The 21,157-nt window shown below is 40.4% G+C and overlaps 1 protein-coding gene across 1 annotated transcript in view; it reads right to left on the bottom strand.

Annotated features, from left to right (window-relative positions):
- The window catches only part of LOC128208901 (nidogen-2-like), a 32,370-nt gene extending 11,804 nt beyond the window's left edge, over positions 1–20,566 (bottom strand). Inside the window, exons 1-14 of the mRNA XM_052912594.1 lie at positions 20,052–20,566; positions 18,151–18,296; positions 17,020–17,161; positions 14,634–14,848; positions 11,791–11,885; positions 10,570–10,725; positions 10,017–10,253; positions 9,542–9,739; positions 8,450–8,668; positions 5,176–5,298; positions 4,292–4,411; positions 3,015–3,146; positions 2,615–2,749; positions 753–878 (exon numbers count right to left, since the gene is read on the bottom strand). Coding sequence (XP_052768554.1) covers positions 753–878; positions 2,615–2,749; positions 3,015–3,146; positions 4,292–4,411; positions 5,176–5,298; positions 8,450–8,668; positions 9,542–9,739; positions 10,017–10,253; positions 10,570–10,725; positions 11,791–11,885; positions 14,634–14,848; positions 17,020–17,161; positions 18,151–18,296; positions 20,052–20,252 — 2,245 coding nt within the window. The 5' untranslated portion in view covers positions 20,253–20,566. The remainder of the gene's footprint in view (positions 1–752; positions 879–2,614; positions 2,750–3,014; positions 3,147–4,291; positions 4,412–5,175; positions 5,299–8,449; positions 8,669–9,541; positions 9,740–10,016; positions 10,254–10,569; positions 10,726–11,790; positions 11,886–14,633; positions 14,849–17,019; positions 17,162–18,150; positions 18,297–20,051) is intronic.
- Positions 20,567–21,157: the final 591 nt, after the last annotated feature.

Genomic DNA, 21,157 nt, shown 5'->3' with positions numbered 1-21,157 from the left:
GCTGAGATGAAATGTTCGTTCTGATTGTTTCTATTTTATCAATAAAAAAGAAATCGATGAACTTATAAAATGACTTATCCAAATCAATTGTGATTTTTGTGAATAACTGCCATGGCTTTGTTAGTAAACTGTTTTGTGTTTAACTACTGTATTTTGGACATATATGAACACACAGACACGTGAGTAAATATAAGCTAGTTTAAGCAACACAAGAGCGCCACAAGGCGAAAGCCAGTGATCATCTGTCGTCTTTTTTAGCCTTTTGAAAGATCACACTGGCGCTGCTACGAACAGCATATCAGGGGCGGATCCATGATTTGAAATCAGAGAGATCGAAACTTAGCGGCGTACCTACTGACTTGCGCCCCTTCCTCAGAACCGAAAGTTACTTGGTTTTAAGTGTTGGTAGGGTGGTTGGGGGTACTCCCCCAAGGTAATGTAAATATTTCTTGTCCGAAATGGTGCATTTTGGGCTATGTTTTTTCTGTATAGAAGTAAAAAGTCAACTTGGACGATTGAGGCAGGGGAAGGAGCGCCGGGTGCGTCTTTCCCCTGGATCCGCTAGTGCAACAATACCTTTACTGTTCATCAAGAAACTTGAAACGTATTTTAAACCCGCCTTTAACATAATGATTTAAAGGTGTCTGAAACTAGAAATTGTTAGCGTTGTTTGAATATGAAGTTATAGGGATCGCAACTTGAATATCTAAATTAGGCAACATATGACCAATCTGCCAACGGTCTTTATTTACCGATGTACTCCCTGGTGCACGTGTAACCCGTTCCTCGGTATCCCTCCCGGCACTGGCAGCGGTACGTCAACGAGTCAACGTCCGTCACACATCGAGCGTTAATGTCACAGTCCTCACAGCCAGTCGCTGTAAGCGGAGAGTGGCATATAGAAGTTACACGTCATTGGTAAAATAGAAAAACATATTACGAGAGTTGTTCACAACGAGTATTTTTTGGTAATTCTTAAAGAAAATGCCCTAAACTCATCAGGCGAGCAATAACAATAATAAAACAAATAAAACAAATAAAACGACGACGTGCTTTGAAAGCGTAAAATAGTGCACAAATAGATGGAATAGTTATATGATTATTCAGTTAGTAAGTCCAAAAATCAACAATTTGATCATGTTTTGTAAAGATTTCATTATAACGGCCATCATGATGCCTATTAGTCTACCAAGAGAAATACACTGACGTCAATTAAAATCAAAGCGGGAATTGAATGGTTTTGAAATGGTTTTACATCAGATATCTCTTTGATATTGCTGTAACTCGGTGTAACGCCTAACACGTACTTATTTGCGTTTGTCTCCCATACACCATACCGCTTACAACATATATCTAGAATATACCTCAAAGACTTCCATGGACACTTTCTATTTTTCTTTTCACCAACTTATCGTGCCACTCACTTTTTCCACATGTGTTGCTGCCAAACAGGTAGCCGTCCCCGCTGAAATCCCACATAAGTAGTGACCCTCTGCCGGCATCGTTCTCTCACACCCACACTCATGAATAACCGTGTTATCACACTCACCAATAACCGTGTTATCACACTCACCAATAACCGTGTTATCACACTCACCAATAACCGTGTTATCACACTCACCAATAACCGTGTTATCACACTCAACAATAATAATGCTTCCTCATACGTAGCTGTTCCCGTTGAATTTTCAAAATACGTAGCGGCCCTCTGTCTCGCTGTACTCACAGGCGTCGTTCTCTCACATGACACTCACGAATAATGCACCAGTCAATTGTAACCAAGCTCCTCCCCCCAGGTCCGGGGAATAGCGGGGACTTTGACTTTCGGTCCAGCAAACCCCGCGTAAAATCCCCGCCCTGCAGGGACGAACTGATGGTAAAATCCCGGCCAAATGCCCCTGCACCCCAGAGACTCTATATAAGGCCCAATCTCCGCTAAATTTGGCGCTCAGACAAAAAACGCGCGGTAACCCGGCCCTGCGGGGCCACCTGGGAAGTAAAAACACGGCCCATTTCCCCGGCTATCCGCTGTATACCCCCGGACCTTGGGGGGGGGGGGGCGTGGTTACAATTGACTGGTGCATAACCGTGTACTCCCACTCACCCAGGCTATAAAATTGCTGCCACATACGTTGTTTTCGCTGAATCGCGTACCGTGACCTACATGCATGGCGACCCTCTGCATTGCTCTACACGCAGGCATCGTTCCTTCGTATCCACACTTACTTATAATGGTGCTGCCACACTAAACGCCGTACCCGTTTACTCACCCGAATACATACCGGCCCTCTGCATCGCTGTACACGCAGGCATAGTTCCCACATATCCACACTTACGCATGACCAAGTAGTCGCACTGACCTACCACACTCAACGCCGTACCCATTTAATCCACCGCATACGCAGCGGCTATCTGCCTTGCTGTACATGGCGGCATCGTACTCTCACGTTCACACTTACGCATGACCAAGTAGTCACTCTCAACTATGATTGTGCAACCACATTCAAAGCCGTACGCTTATAAAACCCAGAATACAGCGGTCCTCATCTCGTCGTACAAGGAGACATCGTTCTCTCACATCCAAACTTAGTAATTACCGTGTTAACACACTCACCTATAACGGTGCTTCCACAATCCAAGCCGTCCCCGCTGAATCCTTCCACACATTCACACACGTAGCCGCCCTCTGTTTCGCTGTATACACACTCTGCATTATCGCCACAAATGTCCAACTCGCTACAGTCGAACGCTGCAAGAAACCATAACACATGGGAAATCAACTAATACTTATTTGATTGATTCTTATATTCGTGGGTTGAAAAGGTCTGACTTGGATGTGTGTCAACACACGTTTTATCGCTCGATGGCATGTTCAACAGTAGCATATGTTTGATATCCGCTCGGTGCTATAACTTGCAAAAAAGTAAATAAATTGCACTGCAGTTAAGAACGAGTACTGTCATTCATTAATTTAAATATGAAATTCAGGCTGAAAATATGTTTAGTGGACTTACAGATAGCTCGGCAGGAATCTCCGTCCATGCGGTAACCCGTCTTGCATTCACACATCGGCTTGTTCTCGACGTCATTAAACACGCACCGGGCATTGTCGTCACATATTGCGTCACCGCACAGCTGGACCTCACCTGTCGCGTGTGGTTGAACGAGTACATATGATTATATATTCTCACTAAGGGTTTGCTGATTGAAGGCAAGCAAAGCTTTCGGGATTAACGATATCATAATTCGTCATAGTTCTTTGCCCATTCGTCTACAAAGCACATAAATAAAGTGTATTCTAACATAAAATTGTAAGTTGCGCATTTGATTAAATGGAATTGTGCGAAAGAGCCGAAGAATGGTTATACATAAATTACGTTATGTTCGAATACTCCGCCAATTTAAAAGGCTATACATATATCCATGGCAGTTGACATCAATGGTTATTCGAGTGTTAGAAACTCGTTCCTATTTTGTCAAAATAGAAATGGTGCAAGAAGACAAATATAACAACAAACTTTATGGTGACAAGTTATGTACGATACACCTGCCCCCTTACATTAATGAATATAATTGAAAATAGAAACGTAGTTATTTATTACATTTTTTAAATTTCAAATTTCATAAAACTGAATTAATATCCATCACCTTTTATTAGTTTAACGTGAAAAAAAATCATAACCAGTCTCCTTGATGATTAACCTGCCAGTTTTAAAGTATGAATTGGAGATTTACTCGTATAATATTAATAATAATATTGTATTTCATTATCTAGATACAATTCGGAACGAAAAAAGAAAACATGATACCAGACACTAGATACCGCAAATTATGACAATCAAAAAGGGTAAAAACATGACAGGTCAATCACGACGGAGAGCAGTATATAGTTTAACGTGTATCAGTGGGCCGCCTCTATACACAAACATAATGATGAGAGCGACAAAGAAAGCATTGAATAAAACGCCCCTGCCACCAGACCAACCTGAGCCCTCCAATAAATCGCTATTAACAGCTGAAAAGGGCATTGTAGCTGCAAAACACACACTATACATTTAAGAACATCAATCTCCATTATAGAGATCCTCTAAACAATAATATAATTTGAGACAAAATCATTTGAAACAGCACAGAACATTCATGGCATACTGAATCAGAAAGTTCAAACGTTCAACCATCAATTCCATTCTCCTACAGTGCCACACGTTTGATTATCACTCAATTCTAGTATGCAAAGTTACTCTGATACTCATGATAAACAAAGTGATGAAGTGTGTGTGCAGTAGCTTACGTGTGCACGTGCGGCCGTCACCGGTGAATCCGTACACGCACTGACACCGGAAGGAGCCTGGGACGTTTGTGCAGACGGCGTTCTGGTCACACGCCGACAAGATGGTACACTCGTCTAGGTCTAAAAACACAGCATTAGACAATTCCAAAAAATGCAAACAAAACCTAACCCTAGCATTCGGGGGATATTCACAACGAGCATGCTTTGGTCATAAGAAAAAAAAACTTTAACTAAATTAAACGTTAACTAAACATGCTACAGGAATTTAACAAATTTTGAGGAAATTTAATAACTATTAAGGAGGAAACTCTTTCTTATACCGTAGGTTAAAATTGTCCGCCCTTCTCCATTTGGCGCCTTTCTCATTTGTTCTTTAGTTTCAATTATTTGATTAATGAAAAGCATTGAACATGTCCGAAAACTTGTCTTCACAGGCGAGTTATTGAAATATTAAAAAAAAAAATGATGACATGCTTTTAAAGCTAAATGCTTATTTTGCGCACAAATTACAAGAAATGTTACATACCCGGAACACAATTTTGATCAATCAAGGCCTTTTACTGAATCTTTTTTCAAAGGTTAGCTTTGAGGTTTATACATATCTTTTTTAATGTACATATACATGTAGTTACTTTTACATTTTTTGGAAACAATGCTATGCCACAAAAATGATATACAACCAAGAGAGACGAGAGCGCCGCGCAACGAGCACCAACGATCGTCTGTTGTAATTTTAAGTCAAACAAAGGTATAACTCGAAATTGAATAACACCAGAGTTGTGGGCTTTGCACCGCCGACCATTACACAATACAAAAAGGCTACCACAACACTTCGCGTTATTTTCGTCGAAAAAACAACAATTTCTAATAAACAACAGCCGTACCTTGACAGGAGAATCCGTCCCCTAGGAAGCCTGTCCGGCACTTACACCGGAAGGTGTCGGCCTCGGGGATGCACTCCGCGTTCTGGTCACATGACTTTGCTCCCTCCTGGCATGGGTCCGCGCCTGCCGTGTTAAACCGGAAGTTGAGATATAGCAGGCGTATAAGCATGTATACGTTTCTATCCATATGCGCGCAGAGACGAAAAAAGTAGAACGCTTTCGTTCACCGATTTTAAACATTTATATTCAATAAAAAGGGTTGATTATAATGCTCGTATATAATGTATATACTAGTAATACATATTATGATTTTTATCATACAGAATGGAAGCTATGTTTGTGGAGTACTCATCAAAAAATCCTCAGTGTGATTATTTCGTTGGTTATTACAAAGTGTAATAGTAATCAACCGACTTGTGTTCAGTCAATATATAATATATTGATGTGTATTTGTGTGTGTGTGCGTGCGTGCGTGCGTGCGTGCGTGTGTGCGCGCGCGTACGTGCGTGCATGCGTGAGACGTGTGTGCGCGCGTGTGCTTGTGTGTGACGGAATTGTCCAAGAGCCAACTGACAATTTCACTTTACTATTAAACATTGAAATAATGGTTTCGTATTGTGTCAGGAATGGTATAGGAAGCAACATGAACATTACCGAACGAACACTAGACTTGATAAATCAATACATCGAGAGGACTGATTTTAGTCTCTACGAAATAAGGCAATAACAATGCTCATATCAGTCTCCGACACCCCCTGTAGGGAGACAAACCATTGGTATATCTTTGATATATATAGAGACAAAAGATACGAGTTTCATAAACACATCTTGAAATTCCTAAGAGTTTAATAAAGACATCTAAACATTCCTACAACTGAATTTTATTTGCCTCGATGTCTGAAAATTGCATCCGTTTAATTTCATTATATTTTTTTCAATGACGCCCATATAACTGACGAAAAGCATTTAATTTGTTAAGAGATTTCCTATGCGTCAGAGCTCTGCATTTGGTTGATTTAAAATTGAACCTTTCCCTTTGTTTAATTACTTTTGTTTCAATAAAATACACTTAAATAGAGTTCTGGTATCAATAAACAATCTGGTGATATGATACGGGTAATATGATACGGAACACGGTTCTATTCGGATCTTGTTTCGTTCCCTTACAATTAAATGACTACTCAATAGTTAATACACGTCAAAAATACTTATGTAAGGTTGTTTTTTTAAATGTAGAAATGTACAACAGCGAAGAGGTGTTGCATTTTATCATGTTGCCAGAAATCGATATACTATGATGGATAAGTTAAGTTGATTAATATGGGGAATAACACAAGTAACGAAGTCAACGCTGTTAATTCCATATCTGATTCACGTCATGAGCCTACAGTAGTGAGGCCGGCACGCGCGACCGCGGGGGAGCGATCCAGAAACAGGAAGAGCTTCGATGAGCTGCAAGCGTCCAGAGGACCCAAGACGAAAGCGGCGCCGACTTCCACAGAGAATGAGAAACCGATCAATGAGTTAACTAAACTCGCCTTTGAAGACTGGCTTTACGTTAGACTGACGAAGTACCTTGATGACATAGAAGAGGAAGCTTTGCCTGTGAATATTCCAAAAGATGAGAGAGAAGATATAACAGACGCTGCAGACGAGTTTGTTGGGTTTCTGTTTCACGAGATAGAGCAAATTGACAGGCGTATGAAGGTTCCCGTCCATGATATTAAACGGATTGGGAGTTTTTACATCGATTTAGAGGTTGTCACCGTTGAAACACTACATTTTGAAGTAACAATTGACGATTTGTCTGATGACAATGTAACAGAATGGGTTGCTGAAAGTGTTCATAATGATGAGGTATTTAGTGTATATTTGACGGATACCTGTGGTGTTCGATGGAGCGAAATGGTCGACGAAAGTACGAATGGCAAAAACAAACTTAAAGGCGACATTGGCCTAGCAACCACGTTTTATGATAGAATTGTAAAGGCGTTAGATATTGTCAAAAGCAAAAACAGAGCTACGCTGCATCGCAAAACTGGGCTTCTGGTTTTGGTGCCGGAGACCTGTGTAACAAAACGTGGCATTGAAACAGTAATTAAGTTTTCCTGGAAGAATGAACACAGGATAACTCTTATGTTCACGCCTGTCATAAGGAGCAAGACCATGTCAAAGTTCAAACAAAGTGATGTAGTATCAAAACTCATCTTTGATCATGTCACGTCGTCGGGAATGCTATTTCTGAGACCCATCCCTTCTTCTGAAGACCATTTCAAATACACATTTGAGTACGTTGAAAATGAGATATTAAAAACCATGAAGCCCAACCACCAGCGCCTCTACAAGATCGTCAAGTATCTGGTCCAGGGTCCCAACCGGACGGCGGTGGCGGAGGCGGAGTACTTTACCGACCACGTGATCCGACAACTGGTCATCTACCATGACGATAGGTGCCCGCTACATGACCAGCTGGCCGACTGCCTCATGGCGTTTATAGACGACATGCAGAAACTAATTAAGCTCTTCAAACACAAGAAACGAGTCTTTTTTCCAAACTGTTTCAATACCAACATGAACAACATGTCCTCGCCATGTAGAGCAATGAACACGGAAAACCTGACTATAACTTTGACTGGGCTCGAGCACATCGCAAACCACCTCATCAACGACGTGGGCTGTACGCCACTGTACAGCTTCCGGGAGGCCGTTAGACATTTCGTTCCTCTCAACGAATTCGTCCTGAAGAAAGACTACCTCAACAGGAAGTACGGTATGGCAAAACAGGAAGCCAAAGAGAGGGCTGTTAAACGAGAACTCGTCGATGCCGTTGGAAACAGGCGCTTCACTGTCAAATTTAATTAAAATCTAATTTGAATGAGTGTTTTATTGTAAAAATTTAACGACGATACAGTGCATAACGTTCTTTTTCATACTTACTTGCGTTTTTGATTTCACTTGTGTTTAAATTCTAAAATAAAAGTTATACAACGCAATCCACGCATTAGTATATAGTTTGAATAAATAAAGTCTACCTCCTCCATGAAGAGAGCTAACCTCTTTTATGGATTACGTCGACCCCATCTCCTGTGTAAAAACAAAAACAGGTGTCCCCTTTGAAATATCGAGTAGTGAAGAAAAGAGAACGTGCCCCTGATGGTGCCCGAACCCAAGACTTCTTAGTGGCAACGTAGCCAATAGCCCACCTACAAACCCAGAACATACACACAAGCATCTCGAGCCTACATGCTGTACATGTCCCTCAATGTTTTCATACCTGACATAAGCGCGACTTTGTTTGAGCTGGCGTGTCTCACCACACGTTCTTGAGGGTCATAGTTGATGAAGTTCCGTGTGACGCCGAGCCTCATGTAGTTGCCTTCCGCGTCAACGGGCGCGTGCTCACATTCCTCGTACGTGATCGTCTGGTCCCACGTGTAGCGGTGGGCAATTTCATTCACGCGGAACGTACGCTCTGACGTTGACTGAATACGGCCTAAAATATGACGTCATGAATGTTATTCATTAATAATGAAAACAAACTTTTAACGAATCCATTATTTTCAATGCCAAAAGCCCATAGTATTTAACCATGTATCTGCTAAACTTTGAGTGGATAAGTAATTCTACAATGTGTACACTAAAACATACTTCAAATACTACGCTGTAACGTTGTGGCGTTTTGGTATACGTGTCCCTATCTTACCTCAAACTAGTGAATTAATTCCAGAAAAACTACATATATACATTTCCGAAACAGTACTTGAACGTTTAGTGTATGCATAGTAACACTTACAAATTGGGAACAAGAATTTGTACTTAAATTATTCATATTTGGCTGACACAATGTATCAACTTCTACAATGTATACATATATCTACGTGTATACAGATGTATACAGATATCTACGTGTATACAGATGTATACAGATATCTAAGTGTATACAGATGTATACAGATATCTACGTGTATACAGATATCAACGTGTATACAGATGTATACAGATATCTACGTGTATACAGATGTATACAGATATCTACGTGTATACAGATGTATACAGATATCTACGTGTATACAGATGTATACAGATATCTACGTGACGCAGCACTCAGAAAGGAAGCCCCACGTTCATGTTCGCATCTATGAAGACAATTGGAGATCTTGTTTAAAAAGTAGACACTTCCGAACCAATACGGAAATTCTGAAAAGTTGCTATTTAAAGGAAATATTTCGAGTCATCTCAGTCATGTTACCATTTTGTTCAAAGGTAAATAAAAAAGGCCGATTAGTAATAGGCTGAGTCTGTCACTGTGGCCGAATTGAATCAGGCCGAAATGGTAATATGCCGAAACGACCCATATCTTATGTACCTCTGCCAACCCGGCGGTACTCCTCATTGTAATCATCCACGGTGATGCGGTCGGCCTTTGGGAGGGTGGGGACAGTGCCGCTGATTGACGTCTCCAAACGAATGCTGTTAAGCACGTTGTGGCCCAGGAAGCGCTGGTTGATCGTCACCTCGCCACCGTCACGGTACGTGATACGAGCGGTGCGATTCATGTTCCCGCCTGATAGCATAAAAAAACCAAATGTTTTTGAATTATTAACTTGAGCTGATTTGATAATGTACCCCCTGATCTCTTATGACATTTCGATGCACGATTTACTGATGTTTCTTGTAAATTGTATGGCTACAATAAACGACAATCACTACCATCCGGTTTGATTGTTCAAAATGACCACATGTATTACCATTGAAACAAGAAAATGTTTGGTTTGGCTATGAGATCATATCTGGATTCGTTGCAAAATTGTGGCAAAATAAGAGAGGAAATAATAGTGTACCAGTGTACATGTATCCGTTCTTAGCGCCGGGGCCGCCTCTCAATGCAAATATCCATCCAATAACGCCCCCTATCGTGTTGAGCGTCATGAGGGGCGTGCTGAGCTCTTCCGGTATGCGACTGAAGGCGGTATACGCCCGTCCGTCCGTAGTCACCACGAACGTGTGCATGTCCAGGTTACCGAGCTCTGTGCCATTGATCTGACCGGAGATCTTCCCGTTGAGCCGTTGTGGAGCAGCTGTATGGAAATAGTTGCACTGGCCTTTACAAATGTTCACAAACAGCGATTTTAGTGTTTAAATTTATGTCGTTTGCCGACACCAACATCTTTCGCCTTTGCTTTAAATAGAATGTAAAACGAACTAAAACGTATGGTTACCCTAAGTTCATGATTTCGTTTAATTATGCTACTGGTGGACAATATTATTTCTTATTTGAAAAAACAACAGCAACAACATACTAATCATTTAAAACTCTTAAGCTTCTATTTCGAAACGAAATGCAAAACCACGAGGTTTTGTACTGTTCAACAGTTGGATCAAGGAAGGACTTACTTGGCTGTATGCAGTGTTGTCCGTTGCCATAGGAGGGCGGAACGCAATGGCAGCAATATCCGGTTTCGTGGTCGTCACACATGGCGTCCTCATGGCACTCTTGACTTCCGCCGCCTGCACACGTCCCCTGATCCAGCTCCGGTTGGTAGATCACCACTGAAAACCGGCACGTTGGCTCTTATACCGTACTATACAATATTTACATTGTCATGGTGGGGTTTTCCTAAGACGACATGGGGCATTGTCATGATGGTGGGGTTTTCCTAAAACGACACGGGGCATTGTAATGGTGGGGTTTTCTTAAGACGACACGGGGCATTGTCATGGTGGGACACGGGTCATTGTCATGGTGGGGTTTTCCTAAGACGACACGGGGCATTGTCATGGTGGGGTTTTCCTTAGACGACACGGGTCATTGTCATGGTGGGGTTTTCCTTAGACGACACGGGTCATTTTCATGGTGGGGTTTTCCTAAGACGACATGGGTCATTGTCATGGTGGGGTTTTCCTAAGAAGACATGGGTCATTGTCATGGTGGGGTTTTCCTAAGACGACATGGGTCATTGTCATGGTGGGGTTTTCCTAAGACGACATGGGTCATTGTCATGGTGGGGTTTTCCTAAGACACATGGCCCATGTTCAGGGTGGGGTTTTCAAAGGTGGCATGACCCAAGGTCAGAGTAGGGCTTTCCGAAGATGACATGGCCAATGTTCAGGGTTGGGTTTTCAAAGGTGGCATAGCCCAAGTTAAGGGTGGCGTTTTCCGAAATAGGCATGGCCTATGTTCAAGGTCGGGGTTTTCGAAGGTGTCGTGGCCCAAGTTCAAGGTGGGGATTTCCAATGTGGCATGGCCCAAGTTCCTGGTGGGTTTTTTCAAAGGTGACATGGCCCAAGTTCAAAGTGAGGCTTTTCAAAGGTGGCATAGCCCAAGTTAAGGATGGCGTTTTCAGAAATATACATGGACCATGTTAAAGGGCTGGGTTTTCGAAGGTTTTCGCATGGCCCAAGTCCAAGGTGAGGATTTTCAAACCGGCATGGCCCAAGTTCAAAGTGGGGATTTCAAAGGTGACATAGCCCAAGTTAAGGGTGGCGTTTTCCGAAATAGACATGGCCTATGTTCAAGGTGGGGGTTTAATAGGTGGCATGGCCCAAGTTTAGGGTGTTTTTTTTCGAAAATGACATGAACCAGGGTCTAAATGAGAAATGTAAAACAGGCGTTACCGTCTCCCGTGTTGAGGTCTGGCCCGCCGACGTTAGATCCCTTCGTATTACCCACGTGGAACATCCACACACCCGGCACGTTCACGTTAGAGGCACTGGAATGTTACGTCAAACGTAAATTGTATGTGATTTATTTACTTTATTTACGGATTAAAATTATTGTTTCTTCTAAATCGAACAAATTCACAGAGAAGTGCACATACATACATACTTACCCCCCCCCCTCCCCCAAATGAAAATGCTTAAAAAGATGCTGCATAACAAAACTCATTACTGGCTAAATAGGAGAAATAATTAACAAAAAATTCTGATAGTCGATCCTGTTTATATTTCACAACAAATCATGGCAAACCTGAATAACGGTGAAAAATAAAAAGTTGATTCTGATACTGTTGGCTGAATCTGATACTGTTGGTGGAATCTGATACTGTTGGTGGAATCTGATACTGTTGGCTGAATCTGATACTGTTGGCTGAATCTGATAATGTTGATTGAATCTGATACTGTTGGTGGAATCTGATACTGTTGGCTGAATCTGATACTGTTGGCTGAATCTGATAATGTTGATTGAATCTGATACTGTTGGTGGAATCTGATACTATTGGTGGAATCTGATACTGTTGGTGGAATCTGATACTGTTGGTGGAATCTGATACTGTTGGCTGAATCTGATACTGTTGGCTGAATCTGATAATGCTGATTGAATGCGATACAGTTGGTTGAATATGATACTGTTAACTAAATATGATTGTTGGTTGAAACTGTTGGTTTAATGTGATACAATTGGTTTGAATCTGATACTGTTAGTTGAATATGATACAATTTGTTGAATGTGATACTGTTAGTTGAATGTGATACAATTGGTTGAATGTGATACTGTTAGTTGAATGTGATACAATTGGTTGAATCTGTTACTGTTGATTGAATATGATACTGTTGGTTGAATGTGATACTGTTGGTTAAATCTGAAACTGTTGGTTTAATGTGATACAATCGGTTTGAATCTGATACTGTTAGTTGAATATGATACAATTTGTTGAATGTGATACTGTTAGTTGAATGTGATACAGTTGGTTGAATCTGTTACTGTTGATTGAATATGATACTGTTGGTTGAATGTGATACTGTTGGTTGAATCGGAAACTGTTGGTTTAATGTGATACAATCGGTTTGAATCTGATACTGTTAGTTGAATATGATACAATTTGTTGAATGTGATACTGTTAGTTGAATGTGATACAATTGGTTGAATCTGTTACTGTTGATTGAATATGATACTGTTGGTTGAATGTGATACTGTTGATTGAACCTGCCACTGCTGGTTGAATCTGATTCTTTTGGTTGAATCTGCCACTATTGGCTGAATCTGATTATTTTGGTTGAATCTGCCACTGTTGGTTGAATCTGATACTGTTGGTTGAATCTGATACTGCTGGTTGAATCTGCCACTGTTGGTTGAATCTGATACTGTTGGCTGAATCTGCCACTGTTGGTTGAATCTGATACTGTTGGTTGAATCTCATACTGTTGGTTGAATCTGATTCTTTTGGCTGAATCTGATATTCTTGGTTGAATGTGATACAGTTAATTGAATCTGATACTGTTGGTTGAATCTGCCACTGCTGGTTGAATATGATACAGTTGGTTGAATATGATACTGTTGGTCGAATCTGATACTGTTGTGTGAAGTCAAATACTTGTTATTTATACATTATTTTCTGACTCAGAATTACTTAATCCTAATGAACGACACACTGATGAATATAGGCTGTAATGCCGCATGCAGCTCACAACAAAGTAAATTATTAGTTCGTGCCGTTTAAGACGACATCCACAACTTGTTCTTCTTTGACAAAATGACTTTTATGTTTTAAGTAATAAAAGATAAATATAAACCATTTGCTTGCCTTTATTAAAAAGAAAAGAACCATAACTCTTACTCATTTCGCTTAGTTGTTTCCCCTGTTTCACGATTATACTTTAATGCAGCTAACACTAAGAACCACCCAATGAAATTGGTCTTTGTGAATTGATTGAAGTAATTGACACCTGTAGTAATAGAGGCATATTTCAATACAGGGGTGAACGTTGTACAGGGAACATAAACGCCAGAACGAGTTTGCCTGATCATTCTCACGCCGCTGACAATGACGTGGTCACAAACATACATTTTTCATGAAATAAATAAGAAGTTAAACAACAGCAAAAACAAAGACAGTCATAAATGCGTTGTTTTAATGTGTTCGTTCCAAAATAACCAACATTGACAAATGTTTGGCTTTTTCACCTGTTTTAAGTTAAATCATTGATGTTGATAACGACGACGACACCGACGATGGTAACGATGATAATAATGATGATACTTTTAATATTGTAAAATGTACCTCTGTGCTGTATTATATGTTGTAAATGTACCTCCATGCTGTATTATATTTTGTAAATGTACCTCCATGCTGTATTATATTTTGTAAATGTATCTACATGCTGTATTATATTTTGTAAATGTACCTCCATGCTGTATTTTATTTTGTAAATGTACCTCCCTGCTGTATTATATTTTGTAAATGTACCTCCATGCTGTATTATATTTTGTAAATGTATCTACATGCTGAATTATATTTTGTAAATGTACCTCCATGCTGTATTATATTTTGTAAATGTATCTACATGCTGTATTATATTTTGTAAATGCACCTCCATGCTGTATTATATTTTGTAAATGTACCTCCATGCTGTATTGCATTGTTTACGATGATTAAAACAGAGTTTGACACACAAGCGACAATATATATGCAATATAAGTGTACATTCTGTGTGCATTATGTTTTTCATTGCAAACCCACCTTGCCAGACGGGTAACCTGCGGCTCGCCGGACTTAGGGAGGGTGTAGGAAAGGGAGCTACCGGAGTCAAAACCTGCCTGAGCCGGGGGGTCGGGTCGATTGTACTCCGCCCATTTCCCCACGCTCTTCGTCCACATCACCCCCTCGTCCAGGTAGTTGAAGATCACGAAGGAATTGAGCTCGTCGGAGGCTATCACAATTTGGAATGTATTGGTCTGAAGATAAAAAAATACTTGTTTTTCAATTGCATGAAAATAATAAAGTTTTTGTATAAATGTAGTCCCGATTCATTCCAGAGGACGGGTTTGGTTTTCAATATAGGCAGATAACGTTCAACGTTACTTATATATGTACAGTGTGTTTCAACAATGTAAAATGATATCATTTTAGGGACATACAAATTTAATGGGCTGACACGAGTTGTGACAATTTCTACTACGATAAACGTCTTAGACAAAACAAGGAATCACCTGTTGTAAACGGCTCAAATTCCACTTGGTTCAGTGTGTTCATACAGTTGTCGATGTTCTACTACTGGTATTTATTGAACGACCCTCTTTTACCTCACCACTGTCTCACAGACGTATGAAGGGAGATGAAAAGTGGACCGACCAAAGAAACATTCATCTTTTGAAGTAAATATCTACCGATGAACCGGTTGTTATAAAGTCTGTGTTCGTATCTTAATACTTTTGGAGTCTCTTAATTGGCTAAACGGGGTAAAGGACGTATCGAAATAAATGCCAAACAGTGATCATGGCTAAACCGTTAGTGTTACGATTACAACTATGCGAATACTTAGCAAATAGCCTAAATTCTTGATTTATAGCCGCAATCACCGTCTTATCTCGTGCCTATCTATCAATCCCTGTGATATAACATTTCAAGAGCCGGAATAAACACCCGTCCCGCCCTTATCTCTTTCTAATTACCCTGTTTAACAAGCCACTTGATGGAACCGCCGACAGATAGAACCTCGCTTGCAGGAAGCATTGTCTTTGTGTGATATTGAAACGGAAACTCACATAAATGTGGTAGTAATAAAATGGAAGTATCTTAGTCTTAACCGTCAGTCAATCACGAATACATTTTTTTTAAAATAACAAAAATAATAAATGATAATGAATAACCTTGTTAACAAGCCACTTGATGCATTTTTACCATTCCTTCAATTCATTTTAATTGATATATATCGAAGTCATTTGATGTTGATAGCAAAAGTACATTATTGATGTTAACATTAAAGTGACACTCTTATTAAAAAACAATACAAACACATGTAAAACAAACATAAATTGTGAGTGTTACACCCTCAACTACTTACTACGAAATGCATTTATTGAAAATATTAATTACTTTTAACAATATTATAACTGTGTATTTAAAAGCTGAAAACGCAAAAATATTAAATGATTGGTGAATGCTAAAAGATTTACTGCGATTTACTATGGTCTCATAAGGGAGCAATACCGTGTTTTCTGCACATTTCTTTAAATTAAACTCGTTAGTCTTCATAAGAGCCATTGTTTTCCGACATTTGTTCATCCTTTTTGATATATTAAAACAATTGTATTAAATGTGTCTTATTTGGGAGTAATAGTAATCTTTAATTCTCTAAACAAATGTCGAATGACGTCAATGCCAATAGTAAAAAGGGCAAAGTGTAGGTTATATGGCCATGCAAGGACGGTCACATTTACCGGCATTTTATGAGGATGGTTTCCCAATAGACCAACATATGTGTCTTAAGTCCGGTAGAGTAGTCGGGTTCCGGGAAATAATGTGATATCATGAACTTATGAACAGTTGTTATGTAGAAGCACTTTCCATCGGCGCTTATGGTTACTTTCATGGGCTTTGGCTTCACTAGAATTATACATTTAGAGGCACACAGGAATAAATCCCTCTTCACTTCACTCTTTAATTATTTTTATTTAAGAACCGATTCTGAATAAAAACTTAAGAATAGCATGATGTCTCAAATATACCTATACATTGAAAGCATGAAAATAAATTCTGTCCTTCGATACAATTGTACTGTCAAATTACTTGAACGATTGGCCAAAACTGAACAAGACATGGCCATCGGCCAAGACACATTGCGCAAACAGTACAAGAGCATCGGAGCGGTCTGTGAGCGTTCAGAAGTACCGGTAGGGAAATGTTGCTTGAAAAATATGACGTTTTGTTGTACACATATCTACTGTTACAGGAGCTATTTGTCCGAAGTTTCTTGTGGACATTTGAACCGTTTTGTTAGGTTTGACTGAGGCTAAAGTCTCTGGCTTTAAAACACACAGAGACAAACAATTCCGGATGGACAAAAAGTACCAAAGAAAAAACACGAAAGACTATAATATAGTCATTTGATAACTATATAACCTACCAGTGCGCTTTCTGGCTTGTGTGGTAGGACCTTGTCCCAGGTGGCGATGAAAAGTCCGAGGGGCTCAAAGTCCGGGAACTGTGAGAAGTGCCCTTGTACGTCCGCTCCCGCTCGTTGTAGAAGAGCTTCCTCGTTCGTCTCCCTATAATGAAAGTGACAAGTAAAGTATCTATTAAAACTACAGCATCGCTAAAGGTTTTGAGTCCGCATGTACACTAGCTCTGCTCGATGTGGCATCATCTGCAACCCCACTGTTTTATTCCGTTTACAAGTTCGCCCTTATCCGTATATTCCCCCACTCGCACCTTCTCCCCTTACTCGCAATCATTCCCCAATTCGCACACCATCCCGTTATTTGCAAACAATCCCCCATTTGCACATCATCTTCCTATTCTCAACCCTTCCCCTATGCTCACCTCATACGCTTACCCTCTACCCTCCCCCATGCACACCTCATACGCTTACCCTCTAACCTCCCCCATGCACACCTCATACGCTTACCCTCTACCCTCCCCCATGCACACCTCATACGCTTACCCTCTAACCTCCCCCATGCACACCTCATACGCTTACCCTCTAACCTCCCCCCATGCACACCTCATACGCTTACCCTCTAACCTCCCCCATGCACACCTCATACGCTTACCCTCTACCCTCCCCTATGCTCACCTCATACGCTTACCCTCTACCCTCCCCCATGCACACCTCATACGCTTACCCTCTAACCTCCCCCCATGCACACCTCATACGCTTACCCTCTAACCTCCCCCCATGCACACCTCATACGCTTACCCTCTACCCTCCCTCCATGCACACCTCATACGCTTACCCTCTACCCTCCCCCCCCCCCATGCACACCTCATACGCTTACCCTCTACCCTCCTCCCATTCGTACCTCGACGTCTAACCCTCCTCAATGCCTCACCTGTTATTCTGTTGGGCTATTATCGTCTCTTACGTTAATCAGCACTAAAGAACAATTAAACTCGTTTGACAATCGGTTATTTATAAAAGGAATTTGTTCATTACATGTTGATAAAAAGTTATAAACCAAAGCAAAAGCGTAATGTTTATCCATATCCCCTATCTCTACACCCACCCGTAACCGGCGAAGTCATCAACTGTTCTCACCTATAGAAAACGTTGCCACCCTGTGTGAGGTCGACGTCCGCAAAGAAGGCAGCGATTAACCGGAACTCGCGGCCCATCGGCAGCACCATGTTCGGCTGGATTACCGGCAATTCGCTCTCAAATGTCACGTGACCGTTGGAATTTACCTGAAACCAGTTGCCATTTATAATAAAATAGCATCAATTATGATATAAAATGTATCATTGCAAAGTAAGAATGGTCAAACGTTAAAGCCTATTAAAAGTGACATCAATTTTTTGACATGACAATATAACAACTCATATATATTTATTCGATAAGGTGATCGCACGATACGTTTGTTGATGGGATGGGGACCCGGATGTAGTGTAATGTTAGAGTTTAGTACATGTATTAACCATCAATAATCTTCTTTTGTTTTGTCAATTTCATTCGGTTCTTGGGATACACTGACTTTTCTCGTTTTTACGAGCTAAAAAAGATTGAATTTACTCTGTTGTTATTATTAAAATTAAAACCGGAACAACACCACCCATAATGTGGCCGGATATGAGGAGTTTAGGATGTTCGCACAAAGACTGGGAGCGTTACATCGATCATATAGTATGAATAATGGCTATTCTGGCATTCTCCATTATTAAACATCTGTTCGGCATTAAGTATCTGTCTGTAACTTGTCGAGTGGCGCTACATTTCTTTGATATAGCATCAAAGTGAACATGTATCGTGGGGAGTAAACATACACTATGCCGTGCCAACCTACACCTAGAACCATGTTTCTGTAGATGAGTAACAACCTTATACGCATGCATTTATCAAGTATAATTTGGCATAGCGGCTCAGCCAACATGTGGTTCATCAGTCGACTGGCCTATATTTCCTCGCAGTATGACCTGGTATTTGAGACTCTGCGAGAATAGGGAAGTAGTCCATCAATTATGTTAAACAACCCACGAGCTTTGATCAAGTATAAACGGAAATATTCTGAAATGGTACGAAAATGTACCTGGTAACGTATTGTTCATGGTCAAAGGCTTATGAATTTGCGATCTTGCCAATTAAACATGAAACTTAGCGCTTAACATGGTCAACAATTAAACTTAGTATTTAATTAAATTTATTTATGCATGTAATTAGTTATTGAAATATTTTTTTAACAATCCAAACAAATGGCGCCAGAAAATATTGCTATTGTGTGTGCATGTACACATGGCGCCAGAAAATATTGCTATTGTGTGTGCATGTACACACGGCGCCAGAAAATATTGCTATTGTGTGTGCATGTACACATGGCGCCAGAAAATATTGCTATTGTGTGTGCATGTACACATGGCGCCAGAAAATATTGCTATTGTGTTTGCATGTACACATGGCGCCAGAAAATATTGCTATACACATGTTCACTATATTAAACAAAATATTGCTATTGTGTGTACATGTACACATGTTCTCTATATTAAACTTCACCATACAAGAGAAATACGCTAAAGGTATACGTAGTAGCTAGGAGTGAAATTAAATCTGTTATTGGTCCCAGGTGGTAGCGATACAGTAGCAGTTTAATGGCGACACTAATGGATTTTTTTTAAGAACTGTTTTTGATACGGATACACGTATTTCAAGCATGCCCATATATATGGTTCTTTTATAAAATGCTTCTGACATATTCAAAGAAACATGACAATAACTTTCATTATGTCAACAATTTTAAATAGCGGTTTTGGTAAGGATTTTCACACCTTACGTAACTCCAATTGAGAAGACACAATGGCTTATTCAATAACAATCATCGTTTATCCTTTAAACCGATTAAAACACAATGATGGTCAATCAGTGTTCCGCCCGTTATTCAAGTACATTATTCGTTTCACAAACAAGATATATATGTCCGAATATATTGTTTCAATGCATTGAAAACTTACATAAATACTAGTATAGAAGCCATCATAATAATGTATAGGTGTGGTGAGTTGTACTTCCGGCGAACTGATGTCGTCTTCGTTGGATAGAGTTTCATCCCCCCGGGATGATCCGTACGGGTAGAAAAGTCTGAGGGGGACCGGGGCCACCAGCCCCAGACACGCCCATATCAGCAAGCCTAAAGCACAAACACTGGCTCCCATCTCAATGTTGAGCGGGTAAACAATCCAGGTACCAGTAACTCCACTTGGATATCAGCACAAAGCACAGAAAAACACACACTGAGTAATTTCCAGGAATGCGATCCACCAATCTCCCAAACTCTTATGTTGAAATTCAGTTTTAAAACCACATTGTTATCCAAGCGAATTTGTGATGGTTTCTTACACAGTGGGTCCCCAAAATGTGTGTTTCTTAATCCCCTAAACGCCCTAATCCGACCGGAGCGTTATCCTTATTCCAGTGGCTGATCTGGAGATAAGGCTGAGATATTTCTCCAGCTGTGCTGATTGGCAGGACGGGTGTGCGAACTTCACGCTACGTGCGCATCGCATAACCGTCTACCTGTAAGAGGGATGCTCAAAAAGTAACGCATAATTTTCGCATTAGAGACTTTGAAATTTCTTTAGTAGACCAATGCGCAGTCATGAAAATAATTATCATCATCTGCGTCGTCATCATCATCATCATCATCATCATCATCATCATCATCATCGTCATCGTCATCATCATCATCATCTTCATCAACATCGCCTAAGTCATCGTCAGCAAGGACGGCGGCGGCATCGTTGTCGACATTGTCTCGCAACAAATTATCAGTTGATAATTGTGCCGTAGTATACAACACAACTAGTAGGCTTATTGAGCAGGGCATACAGGGCAGGCATCGTATTGTTATTATTACAGACAACAATAGCTTACCAGTAGAGGGCAAACTATGGACGTTGATAAACAGCAAAATATGTTTAATCAGTCTTGACGATATTTGGACATATTATAAAAGCTAAAAATCCACTAGAGTTATATAACCCTAGTGGATTTTAAGCTTTTATAATTTGTTGAAATTATCGTCGACAAATCATGATTAATAGTTGTATTGTGTCCCATC

This window comes from Mya arenaria, chromosome 11 (assembly GCF_026914265.1).
Source record: "Mya arenaria isolate MELC-2E11 chromosome 11, ASM2691426v1".
In the NCBI taxonomy this organism is placed as follows: domain Eukaryota; kingdom Metazoa; phylum Mollusca; class Bivalvia; order Myida; family Myidae; genus Mya; species Mya arenaria.
Note: the sequence above shows the minus strand (reverse complement) of the source record. Positions and strands in the feature narration are given on the sequence as shown.